Source organism: Astatotilapia calliptera, chromosome 20 (genome assembly GCF_964374335.1).
Source record: "Astatotilapia calliptera chromosome 20, fAstCal68.1, whole genome shotgun sequence".
NCBI classification, from domain to species: Eukaryota; Metazoa; Chordata; class Actinopteri; order Cichliformes; family Cichlidae; genus Astatotilapia; species Astatotilapia calliptera.
In genome coordinates, this window is record NC_137441.1 from 32,237,817 (window position 1) to 32,261,348 (window position 23,532).

General features: G+C 41.0%; 1 protein-coding gene across 1 annotated transcript in view; it reads left to right on the top strand.

Moving 5' to 3' along the window:
- Positions 1–11,938: 11,938 nt before the first annotated feature.
- Positions 11,939–23,532, top strand: part of cntn3a.2 (contactin 3a, tandem duplicate 2) — a 46,166-nt gene continuing 34,572 nt past the window's right edge. The window contains exons 1-4 of the mRNA XM_026153729.2: positions 11,939–12,973; positions 15,690–15,829; positions 16,616–16,751; positions 22,728–22,903. Of these exons, the coding sequence (XP_026009514.2) occupies positions 15,775–15,829; positions 16,616–16,751; positions 22,728–22,903 (367 nt within the window). The 5' untranslated portion in view covers positions 11,939–12,973; positions 15,690–15,774. The remainder of the gene's footprint in view (positions 12,974–15,689; positions 15,830–16,615; positions 16,752–22,727; positions 22,904–23,532) is intronic.

Consider the following 23,532-nt stretch of genomic DNA (forward strand, 5'->3'; position numbering starts at 1 on the left):
AAACCATTTGTATAAAAGATGAGCACCCAGTGCCAGATTTAATAATCTGATTGATTTGTTGATTGCCAAGCATGTTGCGTGACCGTGCACACAGAAGGTTTTGAAGACACCTGGAACATTTAACCAAACCTAAACAGACAATAAATCAGTTTGTTCATTGTGCTCATTTTGCCATGCACATGCTAAAAAAACCCCACTATACAATAAAAGTGTTACTATATGCAATCTGCATAGTGTTGATGCATCATTATTGCCTCTCTCACATCTGTTAACTCTTACTCAGAATCAGGTTTAAGAAGTTTCATATTTGCAGGTACCTCACTGTGTCCTTGTGACAAAACCAAAGTTTACACTTCTAATGGAAACACGAATAAGCATGTTATAATTTTAAAACATTGATCTCAATCTAGTGCCCTTCATGAAGTAAAAATAGAGAATAAAAAAGACAAAACAGCACCCCGATCAATAAGAAGAGAAGAAAATGGAGCTCTTCACTTTCAAGTTTGTGCCACTCTCTGTTCCCATAAGGACTAAGCTCAATCGTAGAGCTATAGAGAAGTAGCTTACATTCCAATTACCACTCAAACCAGCAGTGAACACTGAGTCCTGAACCTTGACATCAGCCCCAATTGAGAGAGGCACCAGAACACTGCCAGGACATCACACATTTTCACCCATTATGGGGCCATTGTGCTGCACTGACCTGGAATCTTGACCTCGAGTTGTGTTTCTCTCCATCTCAAAACACTTCACTGCAAATAAGCGAGGGCTGTTGATACCTCTCCACATCTGAGTCCGTATAGACCCAAGTACTAATAATAACATTATTTCCAATGTATATTAAAAAAAAAACAAAAAACAACGCTTCACCCAAGTTGAATGCTGATTATTCAAAGTGATAAATCTGATCATTTTGCATTCTTTTAAAGGATGTTCACAATGGTAGTTCACACTGTACTCTGTCTTAAGGTTTTGACTTACAGTGGAAACACACGGAATATATTCGACAGATAAAGGAGTGTAGAAAATGTAGTTGCCATGGAAATCTACTTATATTTGATTGGCGGCCTTTCCTGCGGTGTAACAATGCCCCCTAGTGATATCTTAGATGGCTCTGCACACCAGGGAAGCAGAGGCACAATCCGAAGTCGTCTTATTCAGTAAGTTCGGAAAGCTTTGAAATCGTTTAACCAGACCTCTTTGTGCATGCGTGTTTCTGTGTGTCTGTGTGCGGGATACAAGCATTACTCCTTGATGCCATCTGCGGCGACGGGCAGGGAGACGCAAACTGGTTAATTAAGCTGAAATCTGAATGATATCTAAATGAGATTTAACGCTCTTTCACAGGCTCGCTGCACCTCACTGGGTGGACTTTATGTTAGTAGAAAACCATGTTTTCCAGAAGCTGCAAAAGCCCTTCCGTTCCCGCTGTTTTAGCCTTTGATAGCTGGGAAATTCTGGGTTTCGTTCTGTTTCCACTGGTCTGTTATGGAAATATTTTATGTATTAACACCAGAGGGAGCTCCTGAGTTCTTTTTTCTTTGCCACACTGCTCTGTGTGTAGTCACAGCACAGACATCCAGGTGTTAAAGCAGCTCTCCAAACTACTCTTCTTATCATTAATTACTAATAAGGAAGATATTTTGCTGCTCATCCATCTATTTAAAGAGGTGAACTCAAAGATAAGGAATTTAGAGATATATAAAATATATACAATGTTATCAAAAAGCAAAAAATAAACAAATAATAAAATAAAAAAAAGATGTTGGTGCAGTAAAATCACAGACACTACAGCTGCAAACACACTGGCTAGTCCTTTGGGCAGGCTGTCATACAGACTGGGAATAATAACAGTGTTTCAGTGGTTATTCAAACCAAAGCGGTATTGTTGCATACATTATAAACTCTTCAGGTTATTAATTTCTTTGTGTTGCAGATCACGCTGACCTGCAGATGTCAGGGATTTTTCTGATATACTATAATGCAGAAGCCGAGGGGTTCCAACGTGTCAGGTGACTGAGAAAAGAGAGCCACAGTGGAAGACAAAGGTGTCGGAAAAAAGAGAGATGTGTCTCATACCTACAAAGAATGCCTGCGCTGTGTGGGTATTTTAATGACTGCTCCTTTTGTATACTACACTGTGAGCATCATGCACAGAAAAAAAGAAAGAAATTGAGATAACAACCATGCAGTGGGAGCTACATGGAGACGGACCGGGAATAAATGTTGACTGATAAGTGCAGTCAGAGGCAGCTGCCTTCATTTATTGACTCAATACCCAGGAGTGTGAATGTGTGCGAGAGTGCTGTAATATCAGTGTTGCTGTGCAATACGAGAACTTACATCATCACCACTTAACAATATTACAGGCAGTTCATAAGATTATTGGTCCCCAGGGGAAAAATTAAATTTGATACGTTTATCAATATGAACTAATACAACAGAACGGCATTTATACGTTGTTTTCATATATATTTATAACTAGCGTGTTGTCAGTGCACCAGAGTTTAATCCTAATACTCGTTCAGCACAGACCTTACACTTATTATCCAGCATGTTAGCATCATCGTACCCTTTATGTTAATTAAGACGCTTGAATAATTCATGGGTTTGACACCAAGATGTCAAGCTAGACAAAAGCATCAGGAAACAGATGTGTTCACCCTTAACCGGCTAATGGCTGTCCATAAAAATTGGAGAGCCAAGCAGAAATGCCATTCACAGTGGCTGTAATGATCAAACTTTGCAAGTTTTTTTTAACCTATTTCTGGCTCATTTGTCTCCAATGTGCAACTTAACACTTGAGAATTGCATCGTAGTCACTTGTTACCAGCTGTTTGAGGTTAATTGTAACTCCTCATTTTCTCGAGCATGCTGAAGAGACTGTTTCGAGCGCCACATGTTGTGTGTCGATGTTGGTGTTTAATTGCGACCAAAGTACATCTCTGAAAAATTTGGTTTTATGCTCAAGCTGTTAATGCTCCCAGCTTCTTAAATGTGCTAAATGCAGGGGATCATCGTGTCGCTGGGAAGTACCGAGTGAAAACACGCGCTGAGAAGAGACTATTGAAAATCCATGAAGCTGCCTGCTGCATGGATCTTTACATATCTGAATCTCAGTCACCCGGGGTAGATCTTTTCATTGAACACTTGAGAGCAATGTGTGAAGGCAAACAGCGGGAGCGTATGGGTGTGTGTTAGGTGAACACTCGTGATGTGTGTTTCTGTGTCGGAGATCTCTCCAAAGAGGAAATGGATGGTATAGATACCTCGCTTGGGTGACATTCCCACTGTTTGCTCCATTATATAGCGGGGTTCACATACATATAAGCCCGTAATGCTCTCAAAATGAAAGCAAACACAACTCCAAACTGCCTTGTTTTCTCATGAAGGAGGCAAACATTTCATTTAAGGAGGCACGCTACGGGACCAAGGCAGCACATGCTCGGTTAAGCAAGTTGGATGAAGCTGGAGACAAAAATCTTGTAACATTACATTGCCTGCAAATAGGTCTTGCTTCATTTTCATAGCACTGAGCCTTCTTCTCTGTGGATCCAAAAATAAACAATTTGCTTGTAAGTTTTATGTAAGTACAAAACAATAAATATTAATGCATCAATTTGCTCTTTTCATTGACCTCGTTGCATGAGCGAAGTAAATATTGACTCTCTACATAAATGTAAACATGCACACAACCAAAGAACGTGTAATTGTGCGCAATTTTTTTTCTTTGTGAGAGGAAACCTGACAGCATCATGTGAGGAAGCCTTACTTTACTGATTGCAGATATCAGGCAGCACAAAGTGAACACTGAAAACATCATCTTCATAGGTATTAACACATACACGCATGCGAACACACCCATATAAGATGAGTCAATGGAAAGCTGGTGAAATGAGAGCTAAAATATTTATAGGTCATGAATATTCAGCTGAGACTGCTTGCGTATAATGCCTTCACAACAGAATACATTTTAAAATATTTATGGCTGCCTAAATAAATGGGACTGCCGTACAACCTAAGCGCTGAGGATGTATACATGAGTATATACATGCGGTTTATGAGACTTGTCAATCGCTATGGATACAAAGAGTTTCATTGTCTTAAAAAAATTTGTTAGATCTGTATATCCCATTCTTAATGTCACATAAAGTCGGAAAGTAGAACAGACTGCCTCTCTGAAAATTCCTAACACGTGGCGAGTTGTCCCATTTAACAATTTTCTCTTCTCACCCGTTACCACACTTAACACCTCCCTTCTCGTCCCCTCCCCTCTCTCAACTGAAACGAAAGCATTAAGGCAATTTTGACACGGCTATCACTTCATGTGTTGCCATTGGCAGAGTTTATATCTAAATCAGCTGCACTGGAAATGCCTGTTCAGACTAGCATGAGGACGTGGGCAGTGATGTCTCCTGCCACCTGCTCTTTTCCCAGTGTTGCTGCACAGCAGTGAGAGGCTACAGGCGTTAAGTCTAACTCCGTCTGCACCACGAGTTTAGGATTTAGGGACCTCTTACCAGGATCGTAAAGATACCAAGAGATGACGATAATGATGTCAGCGCAGTTTAATCTTGTCAAAACTTCAAGGTTGGCGTAGAGATAGAGATACTGACTATCAATAAACTACTGTAAGATACTGTGCTGGCTTCATCTCTGGCACTGGGAAAGGAGTGTAGGCTATTAACTGTGCAAGCTATCAACTGCAAGGTGTCAGTTGTTACAGACCACAAACACTGCGAAAGGGCCCTTGAGTAAGGCACTAAACCCCAAATTACTGCAGGGGTAATGTACTGCTTAAGAGACTTTTCGGCGTCTTTGTGCCTCTTTAAGCTGCCTTATGCTGATTGAAAACTTACTATAAAAACTGAGATTATCAGAACACTGTTACACTACACCAGGCAACACTCTTGCTTGGTTGGTATTCAGCTTAAAAATGACTCACTTGTGTGAAGCTGGCTTTTTTTTTGTTTTGTTTTGTTTTAGCAGTTGTCACTGCTAAAATTTCTGGGGCATCATTCGAGCCGTGAAATTATATAATACACCAAATGGAACGTCACAATAAACATATTGAACGCTATAGTAAGGTGCACCAGCAGTCACAAGTACACCCTCAGCAACAACCGACTGAAAACACTTAACAGGACAGTTGCTTAATGACACTACAAACCGTATCCTCTGAATGACCATTGAGCTGAAACAACACCTCCCATGGTCTCTGGCACATCTAATCATTATGAATTTTCCCAAATTTGTCTTTACTCTGCCTTTGGTGTGTAAAAGGAAAATAAATGTCATCTAGAGCTGCAACTAAACAGCAGTGGTATCGATATTGAATATAGTTATACTTCATACACTTACCTTGACATCTTTAACGAGGCAGTGTTATGTACAATAGTAGCAATTTATGGTACAAAACAGTATCTCTTCTAAGTGGTGCAAAATGTCTGTCTATGTGATTATCCCTTTTCTATAAGCCGTATTTCTTCTTGCTGTTTACCATAAGATATTAAATTTATTTCTGCTGCCTTGTAATAAATGAATTGCCTTCATATGCATTTCCATAGATAAACAGATGCATTGCCTTTTTTCTCGGTACACCCCGTGTCAGACCTCACAAGCTGGTTTCTAATTGCAGGTGTCTTCTGTAGGCAAGTGAATTTCTTATTGAATAAAAGGCGGATTTATCTCAAAGTGGATCTTTCCCTTCTTGATCCTCCACAGCCGTGGAACTGCTGTATGCAATAAAAGGTATGCTGGCCAATTAGTCTTCTATGTAAGGCTCTTGAAAGGAGCCTAGCTAGCTAATGAACTAAAGCTACCAGAAATGCTAAAAAAAAGAAAGAAAAAAAATCTTGTGTTAGTTGATAGCAGAGAGAGAAAGAGCGAGCCCTCCCTCCCACAAAGTGGCTGTGTGATATACGTTTAAGTGATGTGAAGAAAACACCCAAGTTGCTTTAGATTGACTGCTGTAAAGGCGAGAGATGTTTTTTGTGTCTGGATGTATTACCACACAGAACAAATGGATGAAAAAAAAAGAAAACAGGAGAGGATTTATGTTTTTTGTGAAAAATGATTACATAAAAAAGGTGAAGATGATATAGGTTTACATATTTGCAGCAATAGCTGTTAAATTTTTCATGAAATAATAAAGTATGCTATAGTGTTGCCTCCACTCCCGACAAATGACAAATTGTCAAATTAAATTCCATTTACGAGTGACAAATTGCCTTCCTTTCTACCTCTATGTGTGTGTGTGTGTGTGTGTGTGTGTGTGTGTGTGTGTGTGTGTCCCATTCATGCAAGAGCCTTTACTTCCCAATCTTTGAATGCATGCATTTTCCCCCTCACTGCCTTAAGAGATTCTGTCAGGTGTGCAGTCAGGATTTGAGCAATGTTCTATGATCAAGAAACATCATAATTAACATCTTAAATCCCATTTCAAGTGTGTGCGTGCATGCGCCGGTGTGTGTGTGTGCATTTGAGATTTCCTGCTCTACTTTGTGGGAAATTGCTGTGTTTCGCTGTCTGTTAACCAACCTGCAGAGTGAGCAAATTAAGCAGTGATGTTTTTCCTCTGCAAAAACTGGGTTAAACATGGGGGTCGCTGCATTGTGCGATAAGCGCACATCTTGCAACCGTTTGCTCTTTTCTTTATGCTCTCGCGCAAAATTAGACAAGACAGGAGTTATAAGAGAGAATTTACTGAGTCTCCTGAATGGTTGAGAAATAAGACCTAATGACTTTTTGCAGCTTAACATACGCATTCAAGGCACAATCCTCATTGCCATCATACGCACACACACACACGCACGCATACAGACAGAGAAGAAAGTAATACCTTTAGGGGTTTGCTATTAAGATGGTTAATCCACGAGCCTCCAGAGGAGCAGGATAAAATATTCCTCAAGGAAGCTTTTCACAACAAGCTCCTAGGATCAAGTGCATGAATAAATTACAGGCCTAATTAAAGGAAATGTCAAATGGCTGCTGTATGGAACATTATTAACGATGTTCTGGACATGTTAAAGAAACCTGGGCCTGGAATGAGGATGATCAATGTAAGTTTAATGGGGTTCCTATTAGACTGAGGGTTCTACGAGACTTAAATAATATAGTTAGACTTCACTGAAGTTCAGCGAAGATATTGACCCATGTGTTTGTGTTTTGGAGGAAGATTGGTAACGTCCAAAAGGGTAACCTGATTACAGTAGTATAAGGAAGAGGGCGTTCAGTGTTTTTGTCTGAGAGAAAGACACAGACAGATAGAAAAGAAGAGACTGACAGAGGCAGGGAAGTTGTTTATCTGTAAGAGCGGGAGAATGTGACTAGAAAGAGAAGTCGAGAGAGCTGGAACTGGAAGAGAAAGCAGTTTTCCTGCAGTCTTTGTCATGGGAAATGCATCCTTTCACAATGAACCAAAGCTGTCAGCGGATGCTTATCAAGAACACTCAAACATCAGCCTTCTGCAACTCAGTACCTACAACAGGCCTTTTCAGTCGGTGAAACAAACTTGAATCATAGTCTAATAAGTTTTCTTTCTGCAGCTCGAAATTTCTTTCAGACGACTTTAGAATCAGTGCAGTTTAAACTTTCATTTTATCCATAGATTTGGATAAAGCAAAGAGAAAAAATAATGAGTGGAAAAAGTAAAACCTACTAAGGAGCAGTGAGCAATAAATCCTGTTTTAGAGGTTGGCCAGTTTTAAAACTAGTAGCAAAGGCTGCTGGGAGTTAACCAGTGCCTGAGTGCAATTATATGTTAAAACCTACAGACTGTTTAAATCAGCAGAGCTGCAATTGAATTTTGTATTCTCTACCACAAACTATGAATTATCTCTGTTTTTCTGTGTTCTGTTATATTAAATTTATATATGCAGGTCAGAGTTTAACTCTCTGTGGGTCGGCACTTGTGAGAGTTGGGCAGTGAGAGCACAGGTTTTTCCTGGTGCTAGAATTCAGTGAGAAAGACAATAAACCGCTAAGTCACAATGACAGTATTAAGTAAATTAAGTAAAATAAACATGAGTAAATTTTTTTTGTCCCATGTGACCATAATGTCTTTTATTCGTGGGTGAAAGGATCGGTTGAGTTTTTCCTCCTGTGTGTCTGAGGAATAGACTATATTTAAAGGATAGACATAGCCTTGGGCGCTGTTGAAAGATAAATAAATAAGTCAATGCAGTCCATGAACAAGTGCCAGCAGGGGATGACTCCTATGATTGCAAAATCAAGTGTGATCGTATAGAGGTCTATGAGGCCATTTATTCTACTTTTTAGTTGATTTTAATGCCTCATTTAACATCTTACTAAGAAGCTTATAGTCTGAGTTGATACGTTCAAGTACTCTTCAATACAGCATGATGTTCATCCTGGAAATTATGTTCATATTTACAGTATGAACAGGGTTGGTTTTCTTTGGTAGGGTGACCATATTTTGATTTCCAGAAAAGAGGACACTTGCCCCAGTCATGAAGAACTTTAATAATACTGTTTGCTTAAAGAAAATTTTAACATATTTAAACGCTGCCTTCTCTGTGCGGTTAACGAATGGTGAAATACAAAATGTCATAAAGGCTTTTACAAGTTAACAAGTGCAAAAAATAACTTATAACCCTCTGGAATTAAATAATGATACAGAAATAATGCCTCATCTGTATTAAAAAAATTACCAGTACTGGGATGGTACGAGGGAAATTTCTTTTGTAGTTCATCTGAAAAGATGTACTTGCGCTTTGGCATCTTTTAAACATCATCAGGCGCGTTGCTTCATGCTGTCTGTCCCATCTGTGAGCACAGAACCACTCACAAAGCAGCAACTACGGGATAACGCCTTCGACGCTTATTCCCTTCCGATGCTGACGGTGGATCAAGGAGACCAGCGCACAGGCTGCAGGCCCGGATGTATTGTCTAAATCGGCTGTCTCTCACCCTTTACCCACCCCTGTTGCTTGTCATGTGTTTCTTTGGTGTATTAAGAGTTTTTTCATGTGCTATGTGCAGAGGTGTTTTTTTTCTCCTTATCTTTCCTCATGTGGTGCATTTTCCATTGTTATACCTCTCTGACCTGTCTTCCCCATGTGATGTTTTGTGTAATGTATGCATGGTCGGAGGGTAAGATGGCGCCGCCATTGCGTGCAATAGATCGGCAGCCTTATGAAATTTCCCCTTGTGGGACTAATAAAGGTATATCAAATCAAATCAAATAACGTCACACATATAGGTCCTCTTTAGGCCTATAGGAAAACCCAGACATTTCCATCAATCTTGAAAATCCCCCTGGACACACGGACAGAATGTTTTTAGACATACTTTGAAACACATTTAGTTGTCGACCTTCTCCTCCGGAGAAAAGAGGACGGTTAGTCACCCTATCTTTGCGTCATACTCAGCATGTCTCTTCCTCCAAACACAGTGGTTCAAGTTGATGCCAAAGAGCATTTTTTTGTTTCATCTGACACTGAGCACTGTCTCTGAGGCCTTCTCTGAATCATTTAGATGTTCACTGGGAAACCTAAAAGAGATCTGTACGTGTGCCATCTTGAGCAGGGGGACTTTGTGGATGTTGTACGATTACTGCCCACTACAGCATAGTGTGCTACCAGTGCTGTTGTTAGTGACTTTGGTAGTTTTGAACAAATCCATAACCTTTCTCATGATCATCATCATTACCCCATTGGGCAAGATGCTGTATAGAGCTCCAGACCGAAGGTCAAGGTCAATTTATGTTTCTTCCACCAACAGTTAGCAGGTTCTCACCAAGCTTCTTGCTGCTAATCTTTTAGCCCATTCCACCATTGTGCAAGTCTACAGTCTTGTCCCTGACGTCCTTTGACAGCTCTTAGGTGGTGAATATTAAAATGGAAATTGATTACATGGAGAGGTGTGTAGTTTAGTCAATATCTATAATTGATTGATTAATTGATTGGAATCTCTGTGCCACATGGGCACACAGCCAATCTGCCAGAGCCAGAATTCTGGCTGGGTTGCAGTGAACCAAAAGCTTATTTCATTCAATGAGATGCAAATCAATTTATAACTTTTGTCGTGTGTTTTTTCTCTATTTTTGGTTGATATTATGTCTCTCTGCATTAAAATAAAACTACCATAAATAGAGAGTTCATTTCTTGAGCAAACTTTAAAAAGTCAGCAGGGGATCAAATAATTACTTTGGCCAACTTTGCAGCTTTTAGTTTATGGAGTCTGTCTTCCATCCAGATCTTCAGAGTGTAGTGGAAGTTGCATGTCTGAGGGTGTGGAAGATTCGCTGTCTCTATATTTTATCTATGCTGTCCATACTGTATCTCCACAAAAGCTCAGGTGAACTATCATATTGTTTTTAATAGCTTTTAACCACGGGTTAGGGCTCCATTACATTTCCATGACAACCAGGTGCTTTTTCTGTACCGTGATTAGTACTGTGGGAAAAAGAGAGGTTCAGTTGTACCCACACCACTCCAATCTCATCCCATCAGAAACTAGTTTGAGGGATGTCACTCGGCCTCCATGCATGCCCCAACTGCACACAAAGGAGAAGCCACATCGACATATTTTGGAGTAATTTGAACACCCCACTCTGCCATGTTTTCAGCCACTTACAGCTCATTACATTGGTTTTCTGGTACATGTATACTTGAGTCCTAATGGCTCTCACCAACCCCACATATTATGACAGGTAGCCACTCCTATCTCAAAAGCTTGCACAAGTCCACCCACCTTTATGCCGCCTGTTTAGCGTAAAATGGAGGCTTGTTGAAATAAACAAGTAAATGATAAAGAAAGTTAAAAACAAGGCAGAGCAGAACTAATTTTCTTTTTCTTCTTTAACACTTTGTGACCCCTGGTGGTAGAAAATCTGTTCTTCCTTAAAGAAAATAAATATCAAGAACAAAGAAAAACAAATAAGTCATAAATAGAAGTAATAAATAGCATAAGTTTGGTCCTATTAGGGTCTTTGAACATTTGAAGTTTGCTGAAAATAGGACAAGTAAAGTCAATTATTAGGCAGGCTAATAGCACAAATTTTCTTGAAAGACATTTAATTCACTGTCTTCTCCCTGCAGACCTTGATTTGGAAGTGAAATCGCTCCTCCTCAGAGAAAGAAAGGAAACAGACCCGAGGAAAGGCAACTGACGAGTAATTCCTATTAGACAAACACGCAATGTTACAGAGCAAAAGAGCAAAATTGCAGATTATCCCCTGATGTTTGACAAAGTAATTATTCTCTTTAACAGAGGGTCTCTGGGGTATTATATACTGTTTCTATATTTAGATGCATTAAGCTTTTCTTTTTATATTAACCTATAAAAATCAAATGACAGAGAGAGCACAGGTGGAACTAATAACATTACCAAGTGCTACTGCAATAAATCACTCCAACATGATGCAAAGTAACTACACAAATAAAATCAACCATTTTTTTTTATAACTGCACCTGTGCACTACCTATTACAACATGTCAAAATATCTGTTCTGAGACAAAGGTGGGCATATATTTTCACTACTGGTGTGAGAACAAAAATTCTGTTTTGGACATTGTTAAGCGAATAGTTCGGCACGGTTTTCAAAAACTCTTTCAGAAAAGATGTGAATACTGGATGAATGAGTAGAGAGAGCCAGCAGCTTTTAAGCTCGTTTAACACAAAAACAGAAGTGACATGTTTAAAGCTCAGTAATTAACACTTTGTCGTCTCCTTTGTTTAATCTGCACAAAAACGGCAGTGTAAAAAAACACAAGTTGCTGCTCCTGCCTCGTTTCAATCTCATTGTGGTTTAGGAGGTTTGGTGCACTGTGTTACCCCGAACCAGAGGCTCTCTGCCTCCTCACTGTAGCTTCATTGTTAATGGATAGATATGTTTCAGAACCTTCTTATCTATCTATCTATCTATCTATCTATCTATCTATCTATCTATCTATCTATCTATCTATCTATCTATCTATCTATCATTTTTGGCTTTTTGTATTTGTACACTTTTACACATTTTTTCCTTATTTATTTGTCTAATATGTCTCTAATTCACTCTTTCTTGCAGACCCCTGTGCTTCTGTAACATGTGAATTTCTCCCATTGGAATTAATAACGTCTGTTTTGTGTCTTTATCTATCATTCTCAAATTAAAGTTTTCCTATGCAGCGGTATAAATTAAAGAAGTCTGGCCCAAAATAAAATAAACTTCCTGATACTTGTACAAAGCTACTTGTCATTTTAACTGTTTATCCAAGTTTTGTGTTTGTTTTCTGATTAATGTTTTCTGTCATTTCTAAACACTACACAAACAGGCACTGTGGGAGAATTAGCTTAATTTAAACTAATGTCTGTAGGCTGCACGTGTGCCAGGAGGACTGTACCAAATGAAGACGCAGGGGGGCGCAGTTCCCCGCCAGGTGCGCCTTCTTCCCTGCCTCCCTCCCCGCACCACCTTCCCATCCCATCGCTGCACGTTCTGGCTGCTTTATCGACCTTCTCCCCGCCGTGCAGCCCACTCCTCCTTCCTTCGCGGGGAGAGCGGGACTCTGACGCGCACAATAAATCATCCTCGCGAGGTTCCTTTTTCAAGCCCCATTTCATACTTACTCGCACTGGAGCGCAGACACGGGCGAGAGTCAAGCCTCGTAACTGTGGATGTAGCAAATGTGATTCAGCACAGCAAACAACGTGGGTGTTGTGCGTGCGAGCGCGCGCGCGCGCGTGTGTGCTTTTTCTTTTTTTCTTTTCTTTTCTTTTTTTGGTGGGGAGTGGAGGAAACGGAGGAGGAGGTGGGTGAGAGGGGCGATATGAAACGCGTGTGTTTATGTCTCCTTCGTTACCCGTTATCTGTGACTGACCACCGGCTCAGTTTCACCTGTACGAACGACCTTGCAATTGCGACCGAAATTCTTCTAACGAGGTTTCCATGGAGGAGCAGTTTGTCGTTTTATCCGTGAGGGCTGAATTTGGTTCCTATTGGTGTCAAGATATTTCGGGATAACAGGTAAGACTGTGTAATTTATATAAATAGCGACGGGCATGCTGTTGCCACCACGTCGGCCTGTTTTTATGCTGTTCCCGACAGCACCGTCTGCTCCTAATGCCTTTTATTTGAGAATAATTGTTTGTTTTAGACTCGAGCAACGTGACGTGACCTCCCAACTGCGGCCAATTCCTGCACACTGAGCAGGCTGATTTTTTTTTTTTTTTTTAAAGAGGCAATCTAGAAAGAGGAGACTTCTTTTTCTTTTCTTTTTTTTTTTATTAAGGAGTTGGCTCCAACATGCCTGCCTTTCTTTGTCAAAGTGATGTAAGGGGTGCAGTTAGTCACAGCCTGGCATTTCAGCCCCCTAACTGCTCCTGTGGTACTTACCTGGTGTGGTGCCACACTGCAGCTCACCCCGTGAAATAGAGCTAACCTACAGGCCAAAGACCAGTACATTTTTTAAGGGCTGAATGGGGCTTGGGTGGACTTGCATGCACTAAAACATAGAAGAAAGAAAAGTAAGAAACGTGTAATTACGGTTCTTTTGGCTGTATTTTAAGTAAAAAAAAAAAAACAGAAAAACTTCAGAAGTAGCAGTAATTATGGGCTTTATCCTTTATGCGATCCACTGAGTGCAAAGGTGTACACACACACACACACACACACACACACACACACACACACACACACACACACACACACACACACACACACACACAGTTTCTACCTTGCAGCGTTCACAAGGTAATTGCATACTTTAATGCCACAATGTCAGCTGAACAATCTGTGATGAATGCAGCTCAGGCCTTCAAACTAAGTACACTCCTACTCTTTCCAGCTGGGCTGTTTGTTCAGTCAGCATGTTACTTGGATGCAGGCAGAGTGTGATGTAGGTGGTAGATATGTGTTTATACATTTATTCTTTTTTTAAGTGTCAGTTAAGCCAGTGGTGTATTGGTTCCAGAAAGTACCCTTCTTGATTGAGACCGATCCCCCCCAAAGCTTTCTCACCACCTTCTGTCACCATCCTGTTAGCACCATTATTGCAAGCAGTGTGAATGTGTGCTTGTGTGTGTGTGTGTGTGTGTGTGTGTGTGTGTGTGTGTGTGTGTGTGTGTGTGTGTGTGTGTGTGTGTGGGTGGGTGGGTGGGTGGGTGGGTGGGTCAGCTTGCATCTGTGTGTGGACAGCTCTATACAGCATGTGTTACGCTGGTGTAATTCTCTAATCCTCCAATTTGCATTTTTAAACGATTTATTGGATGTGTAGGGGGAAAAAAGGAACACATGTAACTCATGTAACTCAGAGCCATCCCTGTAAAACCCCGCTGCAAATGCAAACCATGCAACATGCGAAGTTGACTGTACTGTAATACCCTCCATACCTTTTACACACACCAATTTTCAGTCTTGAGATGCCAGCACTTTACACTGTGGGCCTATTACTGAGGTAAGGCATGCAGGAGTCTTCTAGAGAGGAGGCATACCAATCCAATTTAGCAGACTTTGGGAAGGGGGGGGGGAAGAAAACATGAAAGGTAGGAAATAAAATCTTGGCTGAGACCCCAACGTGTCTGATTTGACATGCAGGCAGCTAACAAACAATTAGACCCTCCATAAGTAGCACTCTGAACCAGACTCGCCTTGGGATTAGACCACAAATGAGCCGCACGTCACAGCTTATGTCTTCTAAATGGAAAGTGAGGGTATGTGTGTGTGTGTGTGTGTGTGTGTGTGTGTGTGTGTGTGTGTGTGTGTGTGTGTGTGTGTGTGTGTGTGTGTGTGTATGTGTGTGTGTGTGTGTGTGTGTGTGTGTGTGTGTGTGTGTGTGTGTAAGCTGGCTGGCTGTTACATGTGTTTCGTACATGGTGAGAAAGCAACTTTAGTGTGTAGGTGTGTGTGGGCTGTGTGACATTTAGCAGATTGATGTTATTATCTGCCCCTGCCCTTAATACGGCCGCAACACCTCTTGAAGAAACTTGTATTTTCAGACCCGACTTATTCATATACGCTTCCCTTTTATGCGTGCGCAGAGTAATGTACACAAATCTTCCCATACGCTGCGCACTCGTAATATGTGTATGTGTGTGTGTATGAGACCGTTCCCTTATTTGCTGTGTTATTGCCTGCTCTTCATTGTGTGTATGTTTGACATTTTGTAATTGCATCATTACGCGCTCAGTCCCCTCCTGCAAGAAGCGCGCGCATCGCAATTTGCAACACATGCTACAAGCAGTCAGACTCTTGCCCTTGATTACGGACCTGGGTGGAATGGCTTCCTCATCAGGCTGTCTTGATTCACCCCAGCATGTGGGAAGACACATGCTGCTGTGGGTGAATCTAATTGATTGGATGGCACCCAATTCCCAGGTCCAAGTCTCCTCAGGCAGCCAGAGAGTGAATCTGTCCAAGTGAAGGATGAGCCTAGGCGTTGGTTGCTCCCCTAATAGATTGGCATGGACTTCCTCCCATATGCCTCTGGTATCACCCTCAGACATCTCCGGGTTCAAGTTGGCCACACTACAGGGCGCAAAGTGACATTGCCTGGATCATTGCTGATTAGAGATGTGAGGGCTATCCGGCACCAAACTGTTCCTCCAGTTTTACAGTGATTATGTTTCCGCTGACAGAAAAATTCTGACACTTCCCCTGTCTTAGCTTGATAGGTGATTAAAAGATGTTACGCTGTCAGTGGTGGAGTTTTTGGTATTTTACAAGGAGATTCTCGTTTCAACAGGTCAAGCTCCTCTCTCTCTCGGAGAACACAAGTGCCATTTCAAAGCTTATTGGATGAAAGTCTCATTTACCCCTGGCTGCCAAATATGACGTTGCCATGGAAACAGCTTCTACTGTTATCAATCATCGACTGTTTGACAGGTAAACTACCTTTTTTTTTTTTTTTTACGAGTGATGGATTTTTGGGGGGGTTTCTGGTGCGTGCGCACGTGTGTGTGTGTGTGTGTGTGTGTGTGTGTGTGTGTGTGTGTGTGTGTGTGTGTGTGTGTGTGTGTGTGTGTGCGTGTGTGTCTTCACGTTTGGACATTTACAGCTGTGGAATGAGACAAAAATAGTGTCAGAGAGGATGATGGCTCAGGTTTATAGGAGCACTCTGCAGTATTGGCTTCCACTCACAATCCAGACACAATACTCTCAATCTTCGTCATCACTTTCACCTGATGATGAGGCGTTTTACTTTTCTTTTCCTTTTTCAGACAAAAACACTTAAGTAACATAAAAAGAGAGTAAAGATTTCCCCTTCTGCTGGGAATGATTTTCTTTGAATAATAATCATGTAATGTTTGTATTTACCAAGCATAGACAAAAAGTTTGTTAGTAAATGATTAAAAAAGTTTTCTTGTGAATTTGTTAAACTAGAGGTGTGTATTTTATTTTTTTTAATGCTGGAGCAGTGACACTTTTAAAATGACAGAAATGGCTTCCTGGTACCGGGGAACGCTGTGAGAAGTTCATTTTTTAAAAATCTATTTGTTTGCAAGAACACTTTGCAACACCCGCAAAGATATGAGACTCGCTTCCCTGTTTTAAAAGCCTCTTTATGACACTTTTCCATCTAAGAAAAATCAGGTAATAATGGAGTCCCGACTCCATTACAGTGATTTCTATTCTGTCTTCATGCTCACGCTGGAACTGTGTCTCTGTCAGATTGCCTGGACAGTGGATCATTCCATGGTCCGAGATGGAGAATGGAGCCGGGTGATTTGTTCATTCCCATTGACTCCATAGAAGAGGAAGCTACTCTGACTTGTGACGCAAAGGGAACACCATCTCCTCAGTACAGGTAGGAGCACATTCACATTTAGGTTTTTATTCTTCAGGTTTTCAAAAATGTTAGTTTGGGGTTATTAAAATGGGTGAAAGACTGATTTAGAAATCATTATTTGCAAGATTTCGTTGGGTTTAAAGTAGCAGTCATTTATAAGAAGTCGAGCTCAGCAGAATCCCAGCAGCTCAGCTGATCTCAACGTTCGCCAACATCAGCTGACAGCCTTGCCGATGCTCTTCCATACATTTAACTGGCAAATCTCACTTAGGACACACTATTAAAGCTGCTTTAGCCAGCCCACGTTTGCCTCATTCCCCAATGTTTGCACCTGCAAGGCGCTTTGCAACCCACCTGCATCCCATCACTTCGTCTTGTGCTGTACCTGACTTATTAAATGTCCCATCTATAGTCACTGATGCATGACTCTGTGTTGGGTCCCGCTTGTGCTCACTTCCAGATTAGTACATTCATTCACTCATGGGAGTGAGATGCCAGAACACAGCTTTCAAATATAAACTGATGGAAATAAAGATCCAGCGTCCTAACTGAACTGCAGTTCAGTTAGCACATTATCAACGCCGTATTGCTCTTTTGTTTAAAATAACACAGGCGGACTCGTTCTCCACCTCATAAGCAGTTACTTGCACTTTCTCCACTCTTTCGCGTTCATCACCGATGGTATTTTCTCAACTGTCAACGTCAAAAGAGGAGCTTGTTTAAAGTAAATGATTAGTTGAGCAAACATAAAAGCTGCATTGAGACATGATCGCAATCTAAATGGAAAAAGAAGATGAGGGAAAGGAAGAAGTGATGTACTCATCTGGATATTCTCAGTGACTTTTTACCCCAGAAAAGAAAAGTAATACAGATGCAGACACCTTTTTATACTCCTGGCTGCTCCCAGCTTGCCATTCTTGCAAAGCCAATTTAGATTATAGTTTTCATGCAAGCCGCTTTCCTTTCTATTAATTTTCTTCAAATTAGACTGAAATGCACATAGACACTCTGTGCAGCAGTGTCATTATGGCTTTACTAATTCATATTGACTAACACACCACCAATCTGCCTCTTGTCTTACCAGATAGTATCTTAGTGACACATGTGTAGCATCTTAATGATCGTCTCTTCTTATAAAACACAATGAGGCCGATGCAGGTTGCTAGACACCGGTTGGCACCAACAGACATTGATTACAAGTGTCTTTGGCGTTCGACGTTGGAATTACTGCAGCACAGCCGGCGCAGATGAAATGAATGACAGTGGTGTGGAGTATGTACATTCATTATTTCAGGCTCTTCACATTCCCCATCTAAGACCAGGTATTTCCATGTACTGATTAAAGGTGAGATGAGCATGTTTAACGGGGTGTCTTGTCACGCTGGCTGTGCTAGGCTCTGTATGCCCTCAGCACCTCTCTGGCTCCTCTCTTGAAGTGTAAATGGGCTCACACTGCTCTCTCCCATCCCCCTTCTTCTCTTTTCCCCCTTTTCCCTTTCCTCTGCCACTCCTGTCACTCACAGAGATATGAGACTTTCATACTATGCGCACAGCACTGATTTAAAAACTCGTGGGAGAAAATCAGATCTTCTATAGAAAAGCATCGTTGCTGCTGCAGGCTATAAAAGTTACACTGTGTGAGTGTCTTAAACGTAAACAGAAGGTGACTTGTCTACCCTTTACTTGACCTGAGGTTTGAAGTCTGTGGCTCTAGACCGGTAGATCATCCAGAATACTCGGATTTCTCTGTGGTCAGACAACATGTGTTCACAAAATGAGTTTCAAGCGGAGTAATTCAGTTTTCCAGTTGCCATTCAATCACCTGCCCTATGTTCGTGGCACCACTGAACAGCAGAGGCACTTCAGAGCAGGTCAAAAAGAGGTGAAAACGGTGGCTAAGGGATTAAGAGCTGAATGCAAGAGTGGACATGGACACCTACACAAACATGCAGGCATGTACTAGTCATTCCAGCCCTTTAGGTGTTCATCGTAAGCCACAAGAGTAATAGGGTTAACCTCATTGCATACAGTGACCAAGCTGCATGTGTATTGATCGGCCACAACATTAAAACCACCTGCCTGATCTTGTGTAGGTCTGCCTCGTGGCGTCAAAGCAACACGGTCCCCTCAGAGCATGGACGTGGGATTTCTGGGGAAGTCCTGGCATCAGGACATTTGTAGTCGAGTCTTTCTTCGCCTTTCCGTCTCCAGCGACTTCATCATCTTGTTTATGTCTGTCTTTTCGCACAAATGTTTCTGTTATGCTTCCCTTTCTTGGCAAAGGAGATATTTTGCTTTATTTTTCAAAGTTATTTGATGTTTCTGAAACCAGTGGGCAGTTTTGCCTGCCACTTCAAGTTTCTGCCCTTTTTATTGCTTTGTTTCTGCAGCACAGACGGTTCATGAAGAGTCATATTTCATTAGTTTAAAAAACAAAGGTGTTATCGAGCGCTTGCTTTTTTTTTGCTCAAGTTGGTGGGAAAGCTGTCAATCAGGCTGTGGTGTCAAATAAACAACCACTCTCTCCTTTCCAGGATGTCCACATACACATATACCATAGATGTGAGAGCAAATTGATCTGCCAGTCTGCATTCTGTGTAAGCAATCTATGTGCAGCGCTGTGGAAAGATTTCAGGCAGAGAGGCATTGGTTAAGTCACAAACTCCTTGTGCAGCATGATAAACGTGCACTGATCAGCCATTAAAACCTCCTCTATTGTTTAGATGCATCAAAACAGCACTGACCTTTTTGGGCATGGATTCAGGACCTCTGAGTCTAGCTCATTGGTAGCAGATCCTCGAGGTCCGCTGGGTTAAGAGCTCTTATTGGATTGGGCATCCCACAGATGCTTGAACAGATTGGGATATGAGCCCTCAACTTTTCGAAATATTACCTGACGGAGGTGCATGTGAGAATGCAAATGTCCCACGCAGTGGGTTCTGGTTTGCACAGATTGTGAGAACAGCACAGATAATACCCTGGTGAATGCACAGCTAGCGAGCCCTATGTGCTGCTTTGTGGACGCTCTGCACAGGAAGATCTCTACTGTAAACCAAACTGAATATTTCCAGCATCGAGAACATGGCTGGCACGAGCGATCTCCATGTGTACTGCATGTGAGAGAAGACGGCATCTTCCCAAGTACTGCCAACTTTTTCCAGAGTTAATGTGTGAAAACGATTTTTGTAATACTCCCAAAATGTTCCCACCACCTTTTTTTTTAAATGCAGTGGAGCGCATTGCTCTACTGAGGCTGGAGGAAGCCACTGCAATTGTCATGAGTCTGCAACCATGTAAAGCATTAAAGTAAAATCCACATGAATTCAGTGGTGCATTTTAATGACCAGTGTTATTCCAATGTTGATATTGTTGCACCTGATCGCTAATTATTCTTTAAGAATGTTTTCTTTTTCTTCTCTCTTTTACTGGGAAGCGAAACATATATGCTTTTGAAAAGTCATCCATTGTGTTTCCCACATGTCTGTTGCCACTTGTTGCCACTTAAGTAAAGCAAGAAAGGAAGTGTTTTGCTAAGTGAAAGAAAGGGTTATGTTTTTTTCTTAAACACAAACAATGGAACATTCTTGAAAAGTGCTCTGTCCTTGAACCCATCAATGCTCAGCTTTTGAATAGCATTTAAAAGGAGATAGAGTTTTTGCGGTGGCGGGGAATGAAAATGAATAATGAGACTTGCTTGAATCAATGAATTAACCTTAAGTTTTTAAGAGTTCTTTTAGGTGCTTCATTTATTTGATAGCACCGTCGTAACCTGCTTCACAGAGCTTCTTCTTTTTTTAATTCTTCCTCCTGCTAAGTGTTGGAAAGATATAATAAAGGGTGAAAAAGAGTTTAAAAGGCCTCCTTTGATACATTGAGCCATTGTTACCTCTTGCCAGGTGGTAATGTTTAGTCCTGATGGGGAGTCAAAGGTGGAATAATATCACATTATGTAAATCTAATGTGACAGAGACGAGGTGATTATGGTTAGACTGATGATCATTGTCCAGAATGGCTTCTAAAACCTTTGTCCTCCGCTCCCCTTAAATAGCGAAGGACAGCTTTGTGTATGATACCCCTAGATTAAACTTTAATGATCCCTGTGGGGAAAATGGGATAACTGCAGCAGCAAGTAGTAGCAGAGCTAAATAATGAAAAATGGAAAAAATACAACACCGTAAAGAAATTTGCACTTCAAGGTTTATACAGACACAAAGGACATCTGTTAGGTGAGTAAATTAATGATATATAGACATGGCAGCATGATTACGGTACTGTTAGACTGCAGGTACAAAAAAATATGATTCGCTCAAGCAGCATACAGTCTCGAAAAACAAAGTACACTCTCTTTTAATCCTAAGGTGGTAAATTTCAGCAGATAATAAACTCATCGGGTCCTTATCAGCTTCGAAAGTTACTTAAATACAACCTCAGATGTAGAACAATATATGATATATTGTTTATTTATTTTAACAAAAATAAGCTAAAATGCAGAAACATTTTGGTTTCTGCAAAATGTTTCTGCATTTTGGTAATAACTATAACCACAATAACATGAATGAATAGTTTTTTGCGTGACTTTATCAGTCTCTCACATTGTTGTGGAGGAATTTTGATTCACTCTTCTTTACAGCATTGATTCAGTTCATCAAAGTTTGTAGACTGTTGTTTATGCACAGCTCTCTTAAGGTCCCACCACAGGGTTTCAGTCAGCTTGAAGTCTGGAAGAGTTCATTGTCGACTCACTGACAGCTGGTTTGAGGTGTTTGTGCTGATATTCGGCGTTTGGTTTTCTCCAAATGTGGCACAGTGCAATGTGGCCAAACAACGGTCTTGCCTGTCCACAGGACATTGTTTCAGAAGTCTTCTGGTTTCTGCAGATGCAGCTTTGCAAACTTTAGCTGAGCAGCCGTGTTATTTTTAGAGAGAAGAGGGTTTTCTCCTGGCAGCTCTTCCAACCAAGCCATACTTGCCTTTTTCTAATTGAGTTGTCATGAACTTTAAATTTTAATGCTAACTCAGATGTTGCTTTGAGGTTTTTGCAGGTCACCTGTCTGACCTTGGGTGAATTTGCTGGCATTCCCACTCCTGGGAAGACTAGCAGCTGTCTTGAGTTTTTTCCACTTGTGAATAATCATTCTTACTGTAGAATGATGGACTTAAAATTGTGGGGGAATGTCCTTTAGACCCTTCCTAGTTTAATGGTCAGCAGCTTCTCCCAGATCACTGCTGATGTCTTTCCTCCTTGGCATTTTGCTAACACACACCTGAACTTTACAGACCAACAGACTGCCAAAAATCTTTCTTTTATAGAGGTGCTTACACTTGCTGATCATCACTTAATCAAGTGGACTGGATTAGCAGCACTTGGCTGTTTCTCATCCTCTTAATTCCTGGGGAATCAGTAAGGGTGTACTTAGTTTTTTCATGCTTCTGCATTTTGCTGGGGTGGGGATTTGTTTGTTTTTTTCAATATATAATGGCATGGCATAATATGTCGTCATCTGTTTGTCTGAGCCTGTAGTAACCTTGTATCAACTTTGAATCAATTAATTTTCATTGTGTCCTGATGCACGAGCCTTAGAATTTAAAGAGGGTGTACTTTCTTTTCAAATGACTGCAAGCATAGTTTATCAAGTTGATGCACAGAACTGTCCATAATTTGCTGGCAGTCACACATGTATCAACTCCATTGTCCTTAACCCTGAACACAACACAGTTGTGTTTGCAGATTTGTTTGTTTTTAAGGAAGTTTAATCACAGCCGGAAAGAATCGTTGGCCAAAGTCCTAACCACAAGAGTTCATTTCAACTAGCAACCTTTTAAAATCCTCGGCACCATCGCAAATCACACCACATAAAGTGTATTATTCTTATTCCAAGTGAGTTACCACAGTGAATTGTGTTTTCCACTCACCTCCTGTCAGACCACCTTGGTTGGAAGGAAGAAGGGGACTGCGTGTTTTGCCAGGGACTGATGGTGTCTTTGCCCTCACAGATGGTCACTGAATGGGACTCTCATAAATCTGGGTCTGGATCGTCGGCGGCGTCTGTCTGGGGGCAACCTCATTATAAGCAGCCTGGACCGATACCAGGATGTAGGGATGTACCAGTGTATGGCCTACAACACAGTAGGAGCTATCCTCAGCAGAAGAGCAAGTCTTCAGTTTGCCTGTAAGTTACAGTCAGAGTTTTAACTACAAAAAACCACGGGTGTGTAAATGCTCTTAACTACAAATAATGCAGACGTACACTAAAATGGAAGCGCTTTATTTGCAGTATTTATCAGCACGCAGCAAGTTCAGTGGGGAGCCGCATTAAATGTTAACGTAACATGGGAAGAATCTGAGTGCGATGACGCTTCCTTACTTATGGTCATGCAGACTAAGAGTTGCTATTTCACTTTGTGTTGTTTGCTTCAATCAGAAGTCATTCCAGTTTCGTTGGATGCACTCTGGGGTAAAGTAGTCTACCAAATTGCACAAGTAGTGTTTGAAGAATAACTTAATAAGGACTGGAGCCAGAAAAAAAAAAAAAAGAACAGAACACAGCATACCTGCACTTTTATGAAAAAGGAAGAACAAAGCAAATGAATATAAGCTGCAGTGCAAACTATACTACAATGCATTGCTACAAAAATAATAATTTAGGCAGTAAAAAAAATGTACTTTCACATCACGTTCCTGCTGGTGAAGCAGGTAAACAACTCAAATGAATAACCAAATGAATACTTATTACTTCTATACTATTCATTAAGGCTTCCTTTCATGCAGATCGCAACAAAGCGCCTTTTCACACCTTCA